Below are 20796 nucleotides of genomic sequence, written 5' to 3'. Positions count from 1 at the left end.
TCAGGAAATTATAATAACGTCTGGTCAGAAGTTTCATCTTTTTTTGTTTTATAGCATAGATTTTTTTTAATTCAAGGTTTCTACTATAAGAAGAACACCTTCTCCAGCTCACATCCAAGTTGGGCGCATTTCTCCAGTGCCACCATCGGCCCAACAGAGAAAATCTCCAGGGCCGTCTGCAGAGAGGCCACAGCCTGTAAATTTATCTGTGGCTGAGATCAAAGAGACTCTAGCCACAGCAAAAGTTACCCAAACCCAGACAAGAGCATTATACACAGGGGCTGGGCACAGAATCCCTAGCGCAGATGATGAAAATATTTCTGTAAGTTTATTTCTGAAGAGTGTATTTTTGTTTTTGTTGTGTTCGAACAAGTGTTAGGTTTTTAATGGTACAATATATTACAACTTCTTGACATTACATTATCTGCTCTGCAAGTGAAACATCACCTAAAATTTTATGTTTAGGCAAAAGATATGATGAATTTTGCTCAGACCCAGGGTGCTCTGCTGAAACATGCCCTGATGACAGGTGCCCTGCCACCACATGTACAGAACAGCAGTCTTTTGCAGACGCCAGCGCACAGAGTGAGATTTTAATATGACAGATACTTTTCTGACCTTTTTAAGTACATTATCTGATATTTTTGTCTCGCGCTTCAATGTTAGCGGAGGTTTATTGATTTTAGTCTGTCTGTCTGTAACACCTTGATTTTCAGATGATATCTTAAAAGAGTTCAAGCCTTAGGAATTAGACTTCACATGAAGAGTCTCATGAATATTGTTTTTAGGTCATAATGATAAAGGTCACCAAGTCATATACACAGTTGAACTTCAATATCTCAAAGATCAATATCTTGAAAACCATGGATATGTTGAAGTGAGTTGGAAGTTCCAACTACACTGCACATTTTTTGAATGTATTTTAACCTCAATATCTCTATTAAAGTGTTGGATAACTTGTAGTTTTTTCTCAGCCCTATCGGGTTTGAGATAACGAGTTTCGACTGTATATAGTAAGAAATGGTTTCCAGATTATATCACAGTGGTCACTAAAGTCACCTATTGTAGGAGATGTTTTCCAAATGATATATAGCAATGAAGGGATGACCACTATTTTTTTTTTTGGCTCAAGGTCACTATGAACAAACTGAGTGTCAAATTTTTAGTTCTAACAATTAAGGAACAAGCTGGTCATAAAAAACAATTACAAACTTCATTTCCAATATTGCTGTATCGCAGTTGTACTAAAGGGTGAAGGTGATATTGGTTGTAATGCTAACAAAGACCCCACACAGATTCTGTTGTAACAATGTATCGCTCCTACCCATCACCCTCAACCTCTAACATTTTGAAAAGGTTAATCTCTAATCTTCAAGATAGGATTTAGAACCATATCACAGGTAAAAGGTTAATCTCTAATCTCCAAGATAGGATTTAGAACTGTATCACAGGTAAAAGGTTAATCTCTAATCTCCAAGATAGGATTTAGAACCGTATCACAGGTATGTTTGGTCTGGGCCACTAAGTGCAAAATTTGAATTGATGACATCATGTGACTTGTATGTAAATTATGATTATGCAGGTATATGAATTCACTGTATCTAACAATCAAAATGTGAAAATGAATTACTTATTACTGTTTAGAAAATATACTGATCAATATAAATTTTAACAAAATCATGTATAGTTTATAGATTTTTAAATTAAATTTAACATAAATAGATATGATATATTACATGAACACAATTATCATGTAGAAATCTTTTTTATAAATTTTCATTAGAATGTATAAAGAGTGTTTGAAAATGGCTGCTTTTATTGTAACTGTTACACATGGGGAAAAAAATTGTCAAGAGAAATTTCTACAGGAAATGTCCCTCAACCTCTAGCATTTTGAAAAGGTTAATCTCTAATCTTCAAGATAGGATTTAGAACCGTATCACAGGTAAAAGGTTAATCTCTAATCTCCAAGATAGGATTTAGAACTGTATCACAGGTAAAAGGTTAATCTCTAATCTCCAAGATAGGATTTAGAACTGTATCACAGGTAAAAGGTTAATCTCTAATCTCCAAGATAGGATTTAGAACTGTATCACAGGTAAAAGGTTAATCTCTAATCTCCAAGATAGGATTTAGAACTGTATCACAGGTAAAAGGTTAATCTCTAATCTCCAAGATAGGATTTAGAACTGTATCACAGGTAAAAGGTTAATCTCTAATCTCCAAGATAGGATTTAGAACTGTATCACAGGTAAAAGGTTAATCTCTAATCTCCAAGATAGGATTTAGAACTGTATCACAGGTATGTTTGGGCTGGGTCACTAAGTGCAAAATTTGAATTGATGACATCATGTAACTTGTATGTAAATTATGATTTAAAAAATCAAATGAAAATGACGATTTCTACATGTAGTTCTTATGCTTCACTGTAGTTCTTATGCTGCGCTGTAGTTCTTATGCTGTAGTTCTTATGTTGTGCTGTAGTTCTTATGCTGCACTGTAGTTCTTATGCTGCACTGTAGTTCTTATGTTGTGCTGTAGTTCTTATGCTGTGCTGTAGTTCTTATGTTGTGCTGTAGTTCTTATGCTGCACTGTAGTTCTTATGTTGTGCTGTAGTTATTATGCTGTGCTGTAGTTCTTATGTTGCACTGTAGTTCTTATGCTGTAGTTCTTATGCTGCACTGTAGTTCTTATGCTGTGCTGTAGTTCTTATGCTGTGCTGTAGTTATTATGCTGCGCTGTAGTTCTTATGTTGTGCTGTAGTTCTTATGCTGTGCTGTAGTTCTTATGTTGTAGTTCTTATGCTGTGCTGTAGTTCTTATGCTGTGCTGTAGTTATTATGCTGCGCTGTAGTTCTTATGTTGTGCTGTAGTTCTTATGCTGTAGTTCTTATGCTGCACTGTAGTTCTTATGCTGTGCTGTAGTTCTTATGCTGTGCTGTAGTTATTATGCTGCGCTGTAGTTCTTATGCTGTGCTGTAGTTATTATGCTGCGCTGTAGTTCTTATGTTGTGCTGTAGTTCTTATGCTGTGCTGTAGTTCTTATGTTGTAGTTCTTATGCTGTGCTGTAGTTCTTATGCTGTGCTGTAGTTATTATGCTGCGCTGTAGTTCTTATGTTGTGCTGTAGTTCTTATGCTGCACTGTAGTTCTTATGTTGTAGTTCTTATACTGTGCTGTAGTTCTTATGCTGCACTGTAGTTCTTATGTTGTAGTTCTTATGCTGTGTTGTAGTTCTTATGCTGTGCTGTAGTTCTTATACTGCACTGTAGTTCTTATGCTGCGCTGTAGTTCTTATGCTGCGCTGGCAACAAATAAGAGTTCTATTGTTAGTTTCTTGTTGCTTGCTACTCGGGTGACTGTAGATCTCTTGTTAAGGGATATGAATTGATTGTAGATTGTGGAAACCATTGAAAATACTCAGTTTATTGGCAAGGTTCAATACTTGTTTCAAATAACACAGAGTAACCCATATTTAGATGATGTTTATTTCCCCAGATAAAATCAAGTCAGTGGTATAGGACGTACTGGAATACAATATACAGCTGTAGTAGAAAATAGATGATGAAAGCTTAGGTTACTTTATGTATCATAATATATATTTGATTGAGAGTCAGACATTGTAATTTGTAATTGTGTTTTAGTGTAATACTGTTCTATCCCATTAATGAGTATAATCTCTTTAGGTGTGATAAGAAATTTAGAGAATATGAACAACGTCATTGTACTCTGTTTAACCTTGGCAGGAACAATCTGTTAGTCCACATCATAAGGACACTTCAGTGGCTCATATTTCAAGGGGAACCCCCAGTCCAAGTCATCCAGGTTATGTTGATATAGGCCGTGTTTCTCCTCATCAACAGCGACATCCTTCCCCCCAACAGAGGCAGCTTTCTCCTCACCACAAGTACCCCTCCCCCCAGCAAGGCCAGCCTTCACCTCCACAAAGACAGGTCTCACCGAACCCCAGGCAAACAACGCCCCTTCAGATGTCCCAGCAGAGACACTCCAGTCCTGCTCATTCTCCCAGCCAAATCATGGTGGTACCTAACACCCAGAGGGGGAGGGACTCGGTCAGCCCAGTGGCCACCTCAAGTGCCACCAATACTCCCAGACGGACCCCCTCACCAAAACCCCAGCATAGACACAAGGAATCAATGGCAGCCTTTACAAACTCAAGACTCCAAGCTCCACCATCCACTGTCAACATTGGAAAGACTTCGGTTGCTATTAGACAACCTTTTGTGAACTTGGTGCGTTTGCAGGAGGTTCCTGGGAGTGATATTTCTGCAAGTCATCATTCTGTAACACAAGTTTCATCAAGACCTGTAGACCAGATGCATAATTCTCAAAGACAGAATCCTATCCTTCAGTCCCAGCTGTCACAAGGCTATGAACCAAATATATCTCCAGAAAACAGATTGAAAGAGCAAGTACCAGTCCCTGTTAATATGCAGTTTAAACAGGTGTGTTCAGTGTAGAAATGTTGAGTCTAAATGCATGATTTCAAAATTAGTTTCGTTTTCTGCATGGTCATTTCTTATTATCATAATGCAGAAATATGAAATCAAGATTGTATTCTATATATATCACTTCATTAAAAGTGATAGATATGAATTCACAACTGATGATTGTTATAAAATCAGCAAAAATGTATTTCTCTTTTTGACATAATTATGATAATGAACATGTGCCAATGGTATTTATGTCTCCCCTCTTTCAGGGGGAGACGTATTGTTTTTGTACTTTCCGTCCATCTGTCTGTCTGTCACTAAATCTTGTGAATGCCTCTCCTCCTATATGGGTTATTAAACAGACTTCAAACTTTGTACAATGCTTCATTGCCATTTGTAGATGTGCATATTGTAGGGACAGGAGGATCCAATTATTTTCCTAAAAGTTATAGTGGATCTAAGAGGGGTGGAGGATGTAAAATAGTTTGTGAACACTTCTCCTCCTATATGGGTTATTGGATAGACTTCAAACTTTGTACAATGCTTCATTGCAATTTGTAGACGTGCATATTGTAGGGACAGGAGGATCCAATTATTTTCCTATAAGTTATAGTGGATCTAAGAGGGGTGGAGGATGTAAAATAGTTTGTGAACACTTCTCCTCCTGTATGGCTTGTCTGATAGATTGGAAACTTAGTACAATGCTTCGATGTGCATATTTGTGGGACAGGAGGATTCAATTATTTTCCTAAAAGTTAAAGTGGAGCTAAGAGGAATGGAGGATATCAAAATAGCTTGTGAAAGCTTCTTTTCCTATATGGCTTATCAGATAGACTTGAAATTTTGTACAAACTTCAATGCCATATACAGATGTGCATATTGTAGGGACAGGAGGATCCAATTGTTTACCTTAAAGTTATAGTGGATCTGAGGGGTGGAGGGTGTAAAATAGTTTGGGAACACTTCTCCTTTGTGGTTATGGGAGTTCATAATGTCTATGTTCCTGCTCATGCTTTCTCCGCCATATAGGAGAGGAGGTTTCATTTGGAGCACTTCCAATTTGGGGAGCTGGGGTCAGTTCATCTGATCACTGTTTACAACTTTAAATTTGCTAATTGTTGTTTTCATGGTTTTTTGTTGTTGTCTAAATCGGTTTCCACACAGTTTTTGTATCCATTCTTTATATAAGTATTATGATTAGATTGTTGGCAGACAGTGACAATAGCAAAATTAACACTACAGGAGAAATAAGACTGTACAAAGTGTGTAGAGTAAATCCATTATTTTTATTTCTATTTGCCACTACAGAGGAACCCATTTACATTCCCTCCACAAATACCAACATCTATATCCCTAATGGAGCCCCATGCCTTCACCCAGTTCAAGGACTCTGCTGTAGAATCCCTGCCCCAGCTGGATCAGGAGAAAAGGGCTTTACCTCCAGGTGGAAGGGAAAAGAAGAGTCAAAGCCCTGATGAAATGCCCAGACTGACCCCTATTGACCCCATTAAATCAGTTGAACGGGATCCCAGTACGGAAATGGTGGAGATGGTTAGTACTCTGTCTGTTTCAAATGATGATAAAGATTTCCAAAATCTGATAAGTTTCATATATTGTAAAAATGATTGTTTTTATTTGAACCATGTGTATATAGAAAATGTACAATATTTACAAGTCTTGTGTCTAGATGCGATATACATGGTACTGATACATGTGGCTGAGTCTTTGTCCTTCATTATATATCTGGAATATGCAGGATTAAGTCAGACATGTCTTTTTATTTACTTGACATATGTTGCAGTCTCCTTGCTCTGTTAATTATATAAATGTTTTTGCTAGAAGATCCATTATAATATATGTTAACTAGTGGTATATCTAAAAGTTGTCCATACTAATTCAGTAGATACCGAAACAGACCACATAATCAAATAAAGACACAAGCATGTTGAAATGTGTAAATTATCCCCCAATTCCACATAAAGATAGCAATAATCAGCTAAGTAATGACTGCAGGGGGTTAGTACACACATAGTAGAAACTATTGCTGTGTATAACAGCTGATTGAAAACAATGGTTAGATATTTGATTGATTGATGGATTGCATATTGTTTAATGTTCTTCTCGAGAATTTTTCACTCATATGGAGACATGTTAAATATTTGACAATCAAGGATCCTTTATTATTTTATATAAAACAATACACACACTGAATTGTAGGAAAGAAACAAATTCTACAAATTTTTATCTGAAGGGAAACAACTTACTTATTGTAGTTCAACCAATCCTGTTATTCACAACAATGAATAGCACAGTCTATTTCTCCCCCTACCACCATCATAATGTTTGCACGTTAGGAAGTGTGTACTTTGCTCTTAGCAGTTTTAAAAATTACTGACTTTTGGTTTAATTTTTTTGCAGTAATTTAAATACATACTATATAAGTATGTATTGTAAACATGTTAAAAATTTGAGCTGAGATTGAACCCCCCCCCCCCCCCCCCCCTTCTTTAACATTTTCAAATGCTCTAAGATTTATAAAGTATTTATGACTGATATTTTTTTCTCTTCCAGGAAGCTCCGTACAGTAAGCGACTACAGAATATTGCCAATCTTCCCACCAGCTCCATCAATCGGTCCACCTTTAGAGCCCACAGCGTCGCTGTCCACCGGGCAAAGTAAGCCGATGCAAACATCTATACATTTTACAATCTCTAGCTCTAACTTTAAAAGAGAATTATCATATGAAGATCATTCTTGTGTGTTTTAGAGCTGGGCTCATTACGAGCACTGCAAAATCCTTAGACATCCTGAGACAGAACGTACAGAGGTTCATCAACAAAGAGATCGATGTCATCATTCAAGATTACATGGAGGTTAGAGACGATTTTCCTGGATATTATAAATTTGATTTATGCTAAACTTTCATTTTCACAAAATTTTATGAAAATGAGAACTCATAGAAATATAGTTTTCATTATATTTTCTTCTAGTATGTTTGTACTCTTGGTGCAATACCAATCACTTGCAGAAATCGACAATATCACTCTTACAATAACAAAGTCCCTAAAAAATTTACAAATCGAGAGTAATGGTTGATTTTCAAATTCTGGACAATGTAATGTCTCTTTCAGAAATTTTTCAAGCCAGGGATTAAAAATATAAAGATTAATAATGGAGAGAACTCAGTAAATGAGGAACATGTGCAGGCTGTTTGTAGACAGATCCTGGAGGAGGTAAGAGAAGTGAAATGTCAGATTCATTGTCGGTTATTATGAGCTTCTGTCCAATGTCTGCCTGTGTCTGGCATCACTCTGTCTCACAATCTGATTGGTTCATTTGGATTTATCAACATTTTTTATATCAAATGGACTGAGTTAATGTTGGGTAGTGCCATGTGATGTCTTTGGAATGAGGTGACAATACATCAAGTTTTTCTGTTTCCATTTTGTTGCTACTGTAATATTGATCATCAAATGAAATTATAAGAATTGATAATTGTAATCCTTCTCAGATTGTTGCCAAGAAACAGAATATTTAAGTTTAGAAATGGCCCGACTTTTGACCCTATGACCCAGGAAGCTTCAAGGTTTCTAAAGGGAAAATGCCCCAACTTTCTCTATGTTGACAAAAGTTAAAAACTGGAGACCAACACCTTGAGGTTAAAATTGTGGAAGATTCTCACGAGTGGATACCATGCGGTATTCAACAGGGTCTGTATCCAAATGTTTAATCTTGTTTCTTTATATTAAGTAAAATGAGTCAAAATTACTTTCATCTTTTAAGCAAGACCATATGACATTTGAACCAAATTTTGCACAGAACTTGCTTGGTTAATACCACCACGCTTATTGCCTGAAAATTCTAAAACAAAAAAAAACAAAAAAAAAACAACAGATTCTCCCTATGTAAAGAACCCTGTTATAATGCCAACCCTGCATAATGCCATATGCCTCTGCTTTTCATAAACAAATGGTCAAATTTTATAGAGCTTACCCTTAATGGTGCATGTAATACCTAACACCCATGGGTAATCACAACTGCAGTTTAAGACGTGTGATGAAATGTGATAGGCTGGACAAGATATTCAGTGACTTGCTGAATAAAACTAAACATTTATACAGAATGTAGCCCTAATAAATTATGTGATTGAATTTCTTTTTATTGCTCAGTGAATTATCAGTAATGGTGAATCCATTATACTGCCATCCCAGTTTTATTGCCCAAATTGGTCTTTGAAAAAAAAGTTGGTAATATATTGAGGGAGCACTTTACTGTACTGAAATGTACTTTAATACATGTACTACCAAACTTCTTCATGCATGTATAGTCAAACATGGGGGCCACAATTAAAAAATCTTACATAGATATATTAAGAACAAGGCAATATTTTTCTCTTCAAATTGATATGAGAGGTAAGGACTTCATGCATGCATTGTGGGTAGGTCTAATGAAAAAACTTGGCTTGCATTGCATCTAATGTCATGGGTCAAAGGGCGTAGCCTTTAAAATGTATACATGCACTTGGTTTCTCAGCAATGATTGAAACAAAATTTGGACTTCGATGTTCATACTTGCATTGTTGAGTTATTTAATGAAAAAGTTGTCTAGGATTGCATTTGGGGTCACAGGGTCAAAGAAAGAGGCATCTGTTCCTTAACATATATGTTAGGTTTCTTAGGAATTATGTTTTTGTACTTAATGATACATGATAATTGACAGCAAAAATTGCAGATAATTCTTTTTAAAAACAGCAAAATTACAATTTAGTATCATTATGAGTGAAGACAAGAAACTTCAGTTTTATGAAGATGGAGGAAACGATGAACAGGCTTCATTAAATTATACGCAACAATTAATTTGTGTTGTACAAATATTTGGTCTTTCATAATGCATGAAACTGCAGTTGGTGGTGTTCATAGTTTATGAGAATCATCTCTTTTTATAAGTAAGAGTATGTGATGAATATCATTGCCCATGAGTCTGATTCTTTTGTTATCAATTTAACTTTTTATTTTAGGCCAAGAAGATGTACTGTACAGATCAAAGTTTTACTCCTACTCGACAGGAGTTCCCTGATAATGTGTCAGAAACTGGCAGTACAGGAAGTAGAAGGGTGAGGCAGTTTTCATCAGGTTTCTGTTAAAAACGGGGAAGAATTTATTTCTCAGCTCAATCAATATTCACCCTCCATATAGGGCATGTGTCTTTTATTATAAATATTGAGTTCACACATATTATTCTTCATTTTTATTGCAGTTGATTTCTCGAAAAAGACGAGGCTCAGACACCGATTCAGAGAAAAGTGTTCTTCCTGTACCTAGAAAGGCAAGAACTTTGTTATCAATCAGTACCTGAAATGGTCAGGTAAAGCATGCATTCATTCTGAAAACAGCTTTATTGTACACATTTAACGAATTTTAATTATTCTCTTTTAGAAAAAAGGTAGACCTCCGTTATATATATCGGGGTAAGTTTTAGTCATTGATATCAATTCCAAGTTCAATTTGTACATTTGTGTATATGCCATCCTTACCTTATGTTACTAAATGATTTTTATTTCATCTCATATACTAATTCACATTATGCAGATGAAGTATATTTTTGCAATTTTAAAGATTCATGATAGTTTTATCTCCTTTCATCATAGATAGACAAAAGCAAACTGTATTTGAGGCATATTTTCCTTATCTTTTTACATGAACTTACAAAATTGGTCATGTTGGCATTCAACCATATGAGGATGTGGCATTGTATTCATGTGAGATTTTAATCCAGGCAAATTGCCTTTCATTTTAGTGCTATGACTGAATAAGGTAGAGCAAGAGCCATCTATGGCTCACATTAATTATCTGGTAACCCAGATCATGTTTAACACAAAATAGGTATCGGTTTTAACATAAGACGTATTCCAATTCACAGGAAGGTTAGTTGCAAAGTTCATGAAAATTTCAAATTTCCTCATTATTGACCTCTCAAATTTACATATTTTGGACACCAATATCAGCTTCATCTTTGATATAAAAAGGGCCCATAAATGAATGTGTGCTCCATGTTCTCCAAAGCAAAATGTACATGTATGTGATGTTTTTAAAAAGTCCATTTTCTTCTGAAACTCTACATTTGCTAAAATTTGTGATAATCTTGTGACTTATATTCATGACTGAAAATATGCATTTCACTACGACTTCATCTTCATGTAAGTTTTACTAGGTTTCATTGTTTTAAATCTATTTTGAAATTTATGTGAAAATGGGGTCTACATGGAGGCCTTATTCTATCTTGTGCTTTATGAATGATATATGTATCAATATGTATTTCTGAAATTTATTGTTGTACACGTGTGTAGGATGTTTTTATCATACTATGCTTTTCTTCATCAGTCGAAGCACTCCATCTAAAACAGTGAAGACAAACGATCCTGTTAAGCGAGAAGGACCAAAGGTAACCATTACTCAAATGGATTGAAATATCAAATATCAAAGAATAATTTTTGCATCAATACTAGCTGAACAGTTTAAGAGAATAGACTAATGAGAAAAGGAAGTACATGTATAAAGTATTCAATATTTTTCAATATCAAAGTCACGGATTTGTCAATATCAAGGTCAAGGATTTTTTTTGGAGAACTTTATTTTCACATAAATTTGCAAGATTAGAGCATTGCAAAATTAAGGTTACATGTATCTTAATTGAACTGAATGTTTGTGAAAATTGTGCATAACTGATAAATCTGAAAAGGCAATATTGCAGAAGATATAACTTGTATATAAGTGACGTGCAATATAGACAAGATATTGCTTGTTTCAGTGGGATTGTGACAGGCTTACAACCGAAACTCTCTTTGTAATGGGTGCCAAAGCAAACAAGTAAGAATTGTAAAAATTATTATTAGATATCCATATGAATTGTGTATACGTGTACATTGCACCGTAGCTTAATTACTATTAGATACCGATATGAATTGTGTATACAGTACATGTACACGTGTATGATATTATTGCACCGTAGCTTAATTACTACTATTTGTAATTTTACGTGTTTAGCAGAATCAATAAAAAATTAGTGTGTTATGAAATTCTTAAACAGGGCACTTGGTTTGGGGGCTACAAGAGGAAGAATTTATATAAAGCATCCAGACACATTCAAGGTATCAAATTGTTTTCTTCTGAATCCTTTTGTTTCTTTCTTAGACAGTCATAGTCTACCATATTTGACACCAAGTTCTTTGATTGAAATGCATAGAGCCCTCCCCAAATCATATTACATATACTTTTGCATTTACTGTAAATTTAGCACCAAATTTCATACATCATCTTTTGGACTGGAATGAGGGTGTATTATCATCCTGTCTACATGGACTAGATTCTAAGTTGTCATTCTGAAGTTCTAGGACTTCAGGTTATATATTCATCATTTATACACACATTACATGGTGACAACTTAGGATTAAATCTATATTAAACATCCCTATTAAATAGGAGAGTGGTTTAGAATTTGATAAACCTATATACTGTATATATATGTGTGTGTGTGTGTGACTTCAGTATTCTGGTGACCAAGATGATAAAGTGTGGTTATACGAGAATCAACACATGCCTGCCACTGGAGGGAAGACATACATGTTGATTCTGGAGGACATTAAAGATCTGACACAGGAGGATGATTACAGGTAGGAATGAGGAGGTTGTCACTGTAACATGAAATACTTGTGTGAAATGCCTTGTTTGGTGACTACATACCAGGGCCTAGTCTGAAATATCTGACGTTTTCCTGGCTTTTTTATGATTTTGATTTTTACCATGCCAGGAAAACATCAGAATCGGCATCATTACCTAAACTGGAAATTTTGCCACCTCCATCTGGAGGCGGCATTCTTGGGTCGATTTTAAATACTTGCGAGCCGAATTCAATGTTAAAACTTATAACTAATCAATAAAACGATGCTTCTTGTACTTAATAATATCGATTAAAAGGAAATATCACTCCAAAATTCGATAACAGAAGCACACAATTATAGTCAAACAAATTTTTGCTGTCATTTGAGCGAACGAGTCACGTGACTTAAAACAAAGCTTGACAGTTTGTTCAAATGTTTTCAAGAGGCTGTTTATGTGATGAAAGAACCTATCCTGGCACGGTAAATATGAAAATCATAAATAAGCCAGGAAAACGTCAGGTATTTCGGACTAACCAGGGCCCTAATCTTAATTTCTTATAATGATCAGTCTACATACCAGAGCCCTAAATCTTATTTCCTTATAACGATCAATCTGTGTTTATTGTGGTACAATGTCACTAGGTAGAGGATGTCCTTGATCTGTGATTGTAACTAAAAGATCAATGTCAAAATTTTAAATTTTTTTTAAAAAAATTCTGGTTTTTCTCCTTGACCAGTCTGAGTTGCACTCTACCCATGTGAAAGGAATGTGATTACCACGACTAAAGGTCTAGGTCAAAACTTTGTAAATATTCCTTTTCATGTGCATTTATTTTTAAGTATGTGTTATTGTCAGTGCTTTTTGCTATTTATAATAGAAAATATAAGCATTTCTAAAATCTAAGCCAACATCTACATCATTTAATACTCTTATGAAATAGTGTGAAACTTATTCTTTAAAATCAACGCATTTCACTAGAAGTGTGACCAGTTCTTTGTGACAGAAACATTAGAATAGATGATAGATTATATGAGCCATTTGTTTCCAAGTTTTCCATGTGTAAAGAGTAGCTAAACTGTACACAATTCCTCAACTCAGTTTTCAAAAATGTTACATGTATGCTGTTTTCAGTATGACGTAACATTTCATTCACATCACACAGCGTGAAGATAGAAGTAATGAATATATCCTTAATTTTACATTCACAATTGTTGATATCATTTGTAACCTGCCATCACAGATTCTCCTTCATTTGTCATTAACTTTTCATCATTTTGATGTCTTTGACAAAATCATTAGAATTTAAATCAAACTAAGCATAAAGCATCCTTAGGTAAAAAGGATTCAGGTGTGTTTGAAAGAAGGACCATGTTCCTTAAAATAAGGTAGGTTCATTTTTTTTTTTTTTTTTTTATTTGCAAATTTTAGTATTTGATAATAACATTCATACATACATTCACACATGTAGTTTAGTTATAATAACATAATAAGGTTGACAGTACCAAGTAAAGAGAGGAAAGGCATTAATCAAAAATATTTTTCCATACAGCCCAGATTGTACTGAATTTTTTAAAATTACAGTTTTTTGAAAATATACAATGTTCAATTTCATATTTCATCCTAATATATTGTAATACACCCTCAAAAGATGGTGATCTGTTTTGTTTGCAACATAAATATATATATTGCTTGGTATATAAAATTATGAAATTTATTACTTTGTTGGAATTTTGTAATGGACAATCACCAAAAATAATATTAAAAACATTGAAATCAATTCTATTTGTTGTTCTCTCATAAATATGTAAGCTTAGTTGGTTCCACAAAGTTCCTATTTTGTCGCAAAACACAAAAATATGTTCAATGTTTTCAGAGCTGACAAAATGAGCAAATATCATTTTCCACAACTTTGATTTTTTTAAAGTAACTTTTAACAGGTATAATTCTATGTAGAATTCTGTATTGCAACCATTGTGCTGCTGAATCTGACGTTAATTTAAAACATATTTCAAAAACTTCCTTGGTAATGATATCTCTATAGCCCCTCAAAAATGGACAGGAATTCCATTTAGCAATTGAAGTTGGAATTTCTTCTTTATAAGTAATGTTCTTATATATATAATTTGTGCATTTCTTATGCAATAGTACAATGTATATCTCCATAGTGAAAAGGTATGGATGGACCATTAACATATTTTCTCAACTCTTTCGACACACATAGTTTTTTTGCCATCGTAGAAATAGAATTTATAATACTGTTGTATTGCATAAAACAAACATGATCAATATCAATTTTTTTTTCAAATCTATCCATTGTTAGAAAAACACCATTAGAGTCTACAAAATCATTGACTGTCTTGACACCTTTTTCATACCACTTTTTTTACAAACACATATGATTTGCCAACTTTAACTTTTGAATTGTACCATATTGGAACATTTACAAAATTCGTTTGTGTCCGAGAATTCAATGTCAAGTGTAAACTCATTACCTTCATCCATGAAGTAAAAACATCAGTCCAAAATGGATTAAAAGTATTTTTTAGCAGACAATATATATATTCATCCCCAAAATCTAAGATTTTATTCACCACTCCTTTTCCATAAGAAGCTTCAAAAATGTTCATCCAGGATGGGTTGCATGTTGATACTTTTTAAATCCATGAGCACTTTAAAGATTATTTATATTGTTCATGTTAAGCCCACCCAACATGCATTTTTGAGTAACCGTTACTCTTTTAACTTTATCACATTTTGCTTTCCATATAAATCTAAAGAGTTCCTGTGTTAATGAGTTTATGATTTCTTGACTGGGATTTGGTAGTGCAGAAAATAAGTGATTAAGTTTTGGGAGGAGAAGCGTTTTAATGACTGACTCTTCCTATGGGTGTTAAAATCCTTCTACTCCACTGCTTTATCATTGCATGAATAGTAGGAATCTGAGGACTAAAATTTAATTCTACAATTTTTTCTAGATCAACTGAAAAATGTATTCCTAGGAGAGTGAAGCTTGTGGATCCCCAGTCTAGTTTCCATCTTGGGTGATGATAGACATCAGCAGAAAATTTTTTGTTCCGATCCATATAATTGTTTTGGAGCTGTTTATTTTTAATCCTGATAGCTTTGAGAAGAATTCTAGGATTTCCAAAGCATTAAAAAGTGATTTATCTGAGCCATCAAGGGTCAAAGATGTATCATCCGCGTACTGAGACATTTTATGTTCTTTATCATTGATAACTATACCTTTAATATTTTTATTTTGTTTAATCAAAATAGCAAGTACTTCTGCACATAGAATAAATAAGTATGGGGCAATAGGGTCACCCTGACGGCACCCTCTCTGAATGTCAAATTGTTCAGAGAGCTTTCCACATTGTAGAACCGAGGCTTTGATATTGGTATTTAGAATTTTAACCCAAGTAATTACATTGTTACCGAAACCAAAGAAATCTAAGACCTTATACATGTATATAAACGACCATGATATTGAGTCAAATGCCTTCTCAAAATCTATAAGCATAAGCAAGCCTGGTAAATTATGTTTTTCTGTATATGCCATGAGGTCATATATAAATCTAGTATTTTCCCCTATATATCTACCTTTTATGAAGCCAGTTTGTGTATTAGAAATAAGATAATCTAAAGTACTTTTAATTTTTTGGCTAATACAGCCTGATATTAATTTATATAACACATTAAGTAGAGTGATAGGCCGCCAATTCTTAAGGAATAATCCGAATTGCCTTGGTTTATCACCCTTTGGTAAACAAGAAATGATACCAAGTCTCTGTGAGACTGGTAAATATCCTTGCCTAAAGATTTGATTAATAGCACCAGTAATATAAGCCTTAAGATCATTCCAATTTTTTTTTTAAAAATTCTGTTGTAAATCCATCACTGCCTGGAGACTTATTGTTTTTCATTTCTTTAAGCACTTGAAAGATTTCACGCTCACCAATATCTTTTTCTAGATCCATGGAAGTTTTTTGATCAAGTCTAGGTAATTTTGTTAAAGTTAATACTGTATATCATTCAGGTCCATATTGATCAAATCAGAGTCGTAATTCTTATATAGGTTTTCATAAAACTGAGGTAGGTTCATTTTAATTTTTAGAAGTCTTCCCAGACACTACTGTAGCAGAGGAGCTAACTTGCATGCAATCTTCCTTATTTAATAAAGATTGAAGGTTATTCAAATCATGAGCCCTTTGAGTGGTTGTCAGTTAACCAAAGAAGAAAATTTGTTAATTGACAGATAAACATCATCATGTAGTGTAAGTTACAAGAATGTTCAAAGTATGACTTGTGTGACCAAGGCATGGTCACAATTTAGGTTTAAAGTTCTACAACTGCTGAGGTAAGGGATGTGGAACAGATAGAGGTAGTTCTACAAGGTTTACCTACTGTTGTATTGCATCTATAGTAATATGTGTACTGGTTCATACTGCTCTGCGTTCATGTTTGCCGACGCCAAAATGGGATCCAGTCAGAATGTTCTGACCTGGATATTTTAAAATTTAAAAATTTCTTTTCAGATATTCATGAATTCATGTTAGAGGATTTGTTATTGAGCTTGCTTTTATAATTTGCGTGAATTTATTTCTTACAGAGACAACCCTAGTGTGAATGTCGACAGCCTGAAAGGGTTTCCTGTCCCGCAATGGATGGTAGACAAGATGAAAATTCAGATGGCTGCTATGAGGACGGACACATATAAACCCAAGAGTCGTAGTAGGTCCACCACACCTAGTGACATCAGAACGGAGGGCCAGGTGTGTAGTTCAGGTGTTTAATGTACCTCCTCATACACACACTGTAGGTTATTCCATTAGTAATCCACACACTCACTTGTATTCCATCTTAAATCTATCATCTAAGTCTCTTCAAGATTGAAAGCAAGGTTGTTTTTTCAGTATGAAGACTTTCATTTACTCTGACAGTATATATCGATAAGTCGATTGTAAATTTCATGTAAAAGCCCTTCTTAGTATATGAAGGTTGATAAGACCAGTGCCTATCCCAGCTTTGATGATGCTGAACAGTTTATCCCTGTAGATGAAGGTTGACAAAATTAAAAGTTAAATGTACCACTGTACATTACAGGGGGATGAAGATGAAGACCATGCACAGAAAATTCCCTTTTCCTCATTTGTCAGTCCAAAGACCGAGGACCAGGACCCTGATAAGGATGAGGTAGCTGTTTATTTTGAATTCACCTCTAGGTTATAAAAGATATATTGTGATGTTACCTTTTTTTGGTTCTTATTTTCCATATTTAAACTTTTTTTTCTGTGTGTGTGTGTGACAGAAATCTTCATCAGCAGACACAGAAACGGAATTTTTCTCAGGAAATGATAACGACAACACTAGTAATATGTCACCGTTTAACATGACCGGAGGATTCGATGACGGCGCCTCTCCTTCTCCTTCAGAACTCGAAAACATGGAAGATGAAGACGGAGCAGTCAGCTGAGTTTTTAGCTGTAGTGGTGGCAATTCTACCTACAACACCAGACTTTCTGGTCTTCATCAGATGGACTCTATGCTTTCATACTAGGTGTCTGAGGCTTGTATAAAATATATGTCTCAACACTCAAATTTTGATCACATAAAATTTATGAATATGTAATATATATATATATATATATACAAGTAATTTGTGTTTTTTTAATGTGTCGTTACTAAGATTGTAAAACACTCAGATAAACACATGCAGGGTTTTTTTTTACTGTTTGCATGAAAATTACAGTAAATTTTTAGGGCACAAGATTGATGCATATATTTATATTAAAGGGAAATGAATTTCAGATATAATTTGAATGTATGTCTAGAATTGTTGAGAGGGATATAGACCAACATCACAGCATATTAACTGTCTCAGTATTTTTCTGTTAACAATTTGACAAAAATTGAATAGTTTACGTGCCATTTATAGAAAGTTTATGTCTGAGGTTGTCATTGCTAAAAGAAAGGAGTCCAGTACAGAGACTGGTATTTATTTTGATTGGGAATAATGTATATGATCATACATGTACTTTCATATCTTGAAAATCTATTTTACCCATGCATGGTATTTTTGGAAGAAAAAACTTTGTTTTAAATTTCCAAGTGGGCATTTTAAACATTAACATGTATTACATGAATTTGTCCTTCATAAATCTATGCTGTTTCCATGTATTCTGTTTCTGGATGAAAATACTGACACACAAGTGATTTTTCAACATGACTAGAAAACCCTTCTGTATATCCATGAAACAAATAAGTTCAATTATAAAATAAGGTATAAAGTCTATTATTTCTGTACCCTCCTGATACAAACAAACTAAACATCTATTCTTGAGGCAGATTTTATATGGACACGTACAGTGCCCTCTTTCTATTGGTATTTTTTAAAGATTAATTTGTGTTATAGTGTCGCTTAACTCTGTTGAAGTTGATAAATAGTGCAATGTTTTTGTTTGTTATTCTTTGTTTCACATTGTTGTTGACAATAAGATTGTTTTATTAATTCCTCGTTGTTTTAGCTTTTTAGTTCACCTGAGCTATAAGCTCTAGTGAGCTTTTCTGATCACTTGTAGTCTGGTGTCTGTCTGTCCATCTGTTTGTAAACTTTACAAATGTTTTACTTCTTCTCTAGAACCACTAGGCCATTTTCAACCAAACTTGTCAAAAAGTTATCTTGGGTGAAGGGGAATTCAAATTGTTCAAATGAAGGGTCACAACCTTTTCAAAGGGGAGATAATTAAGAAATGAAAATATGGTGGCATCTTTTAAAAATATCTAAAACCATTGGACCAGTAACAAGAAAACTTATGTGAAAGATTCTTTAATGTTAATGAATTTAACTTCAAAATTGTTCAAATCATGGCCCTTGGGGGTAAAATGGGGTCACAATAGTTGACAAAGTTATATGGGGATATAGAAAAAGAATATTTTAAATCTTCTTCTCTACTTGTTAAGAACAGAGGGGATTAGTTATACGTAATATGCAAGCATCTTCAGGTAACGTAGATTTAATGTTTGCTAAAATTATGACGGGGGGGACATTAGGGGATGAATGTTTTACTTGAGAATATATAGTTAAATAATCTTTGAAAATCTTTTTATGACCATCTATGCCATGCTTAGTCATGTTGATTGGCAGGCATCCTCAGGTAGTGCAGATTCAAATATGTTCTACATACAATTATATAGGGAAAATCTTCTTAAGAGCCGCTTGGCCAGGAAAGTTCAAATTTACACGGCAGCTCTCTGAAGTAGTGCAGATTTATATTTGTTGAAATCAGTGTCCCAAGGGTAGGATGGGGTCACAATAGGGGGTGAAAGTTTTGCATGATGAATATATAGGATTTTGTTTTTAAATCTTCCCCTTAAGAGTAGCATGTCCCATGAGTAGTTATATTGATATGCAAGCATCTTTGGATTGTACAAATCCAAGTTTGTTAAAATCATGGCCCCCAGGGGAGGTAGGATGGGGCCACAATAGGGGATCAAAAGGTAACTAATTTTCACAACCAAGATAATCTTTAAGAGATATATGAGAAACTAATTTAAAGGACTGGTTTGTGGTGAGAGATATTTGAGATGACAAAAACTTCTTGCACATAAATAAAAATTGGTTTACAGTATATGGGGGGAAAAAATTGAAAATCATCAGATAGTACAGATTCTAGTTTGTTTGAATCATGGTTCTAGGAGGTAGGTTGTAGCCACAATAGGGATAGAATACATTTTAAAATCTTTAAAAATCATCTCAAGAACCACTGACTATATGATTAGTCATATTAATATTCATTCGAATGTAGTGCAGATTCATATTTGATAAAATCATGGCCATGGGGGGCTAGAATGGGACTTAAATAGGAATTCAGAGTTTTACATTTTTTTCCAGAACAGTGAGGCCATGTTAGTAGTGTTGATATTAAAGCGTCCCTATGTTGTGTGGATGTAAGTTTGGTTAAGTCATGGTCCTGAGGGGCTAGGGATGGGTCATGATATTGGGGTCAACATTTTTTGTGGGTATAAAGAGGGTAAAAATTCATATAAAATTACTCTGATGAAGAGCAACAGGACCCAGGTGAGCGTTGTGGCCCATTGGCCTCTTGTCTACATGGAACCCCTTGTTTGGAATTAAGACATATCATGGACATTTTATTTTCACTTAAAGGAGCATTAGCTGTCATTTTGTCACCAAAAACTTAATTCAATGAAAATTGCCCCATCTTATATATTTCAGTAACGACACCAGTTTTTAATGATTTCAAACACATTTTCCTATGCCATTGGGAGATTTTGAAAAAAATGGTTGCCATCACTTTCACAGCTAATTCCCCTTTGGAAATTGATGTTTATTACTATTACAGAACATTGCCTTTGTGATTGTCCTATATGAAAATATAGGAGAAAACAAGGGTCTCAATATTTTATCTTGTTTCGAAAAAGAATTTATCAATATTTGTAAATGGCTTTTTTAAATTAAGTACACGGATTTAAGGATTCTCTTTAGAACATGATCTTGTGATGTTATACACAAAATGTAAGCATATATTGGATCAACGTCTGCTTTCCACCCATTTTATGGCAGTGAATTGTGTGCATGTTGTTGATGTGTTATATACATGGAGCAATTTTAAATGTTCAAGGAGATATTATAATCTAGAGATAAAGTACTTCTTATCAGCTTAA

General features: G+C 34.3%; 1 protein-coding gene across 1 annotated transcript in view; it reads left to right on the top strand.

Annotated features, from left to right (window-relative positions):
- Positions 1 to 20796, top strand: part of LOC125677997 (serine/arginine repetitive matrix protein 1-like) — a 30964-nt gene extending 10168 nt beyond the window's left edge. Inside the window, exons 4-20 of the mRNA XM_048916114.2 lie at positions 77 to 322; positions 466 to 585; positions 3746 to 4465; positions 5762 to 6004; positions 7025 to 7128; positions 7221 to 7326; positions 7585 to 7686; positions 9471 to 9566; positions 9710 to 9778; positions 9889 to 9920; positions 10834 to 10894; positions 11261 to 11319; positions 11540 to 11600; positions 11998 to 12122; positions 16721 to 16883; positions 17215 to 17304; positions 17420 to 20796. Of these exons, the coding sequence (XP_048772071.2) occupies positions 77 to 322; positions 466 to 585; positions 3746 to 4465; positions 5762 to 6004; positions 7025 to 7128; positions 7221 to 7326; positions 7585 to 7686; positions 9471 to 9566; positions 9710 to 9778; positions 9889 to 9920; positions 10834 to 10894; positions 11261 to 11319; positions 11540 to 11600; positions 11998 to 12122; positions 16721 to 16883; positions 17215 to 17304; positions 17420 to 17584 (2562 nt within the window). The 3' untranslated portion in view covers positions 17585 to 20796. The remainder of the gene's footprint in view (positions 1 to 76; positions 323 to 465; positions 586 to 3745; positions 4466 to 5761; positions 6005 to 7024; positions 7129 to 7220; positions 7327 to 7584; positions 7687 to 9470; positions 9567 to 9709; positions 9779 to 9888; positions 9921 to 10833; positions 10895 to 11260; positions 11320 to 11539; positions 11601 to 11997; positions 12123 to 16720; positions 16884 to 17214; positions 17305 to 17419) is intronic.

This window comes from Ostrea edulis, chromosome 1 (assembly GCF_947568905.1).
Source record: "Ostrea edulis chromosome 1, xbOstEdul1.1, whole genome shotgun sequence".
Lineage (NCBI taxonomy): Eukaryota > Metazoa > Mollusca > Bivalvia > Ostreida > Ostreidae > Ostrea > Ostrea edulis.
This window is presented reverse-complemented; position numbering and strand designations above follow the sequence as displayed.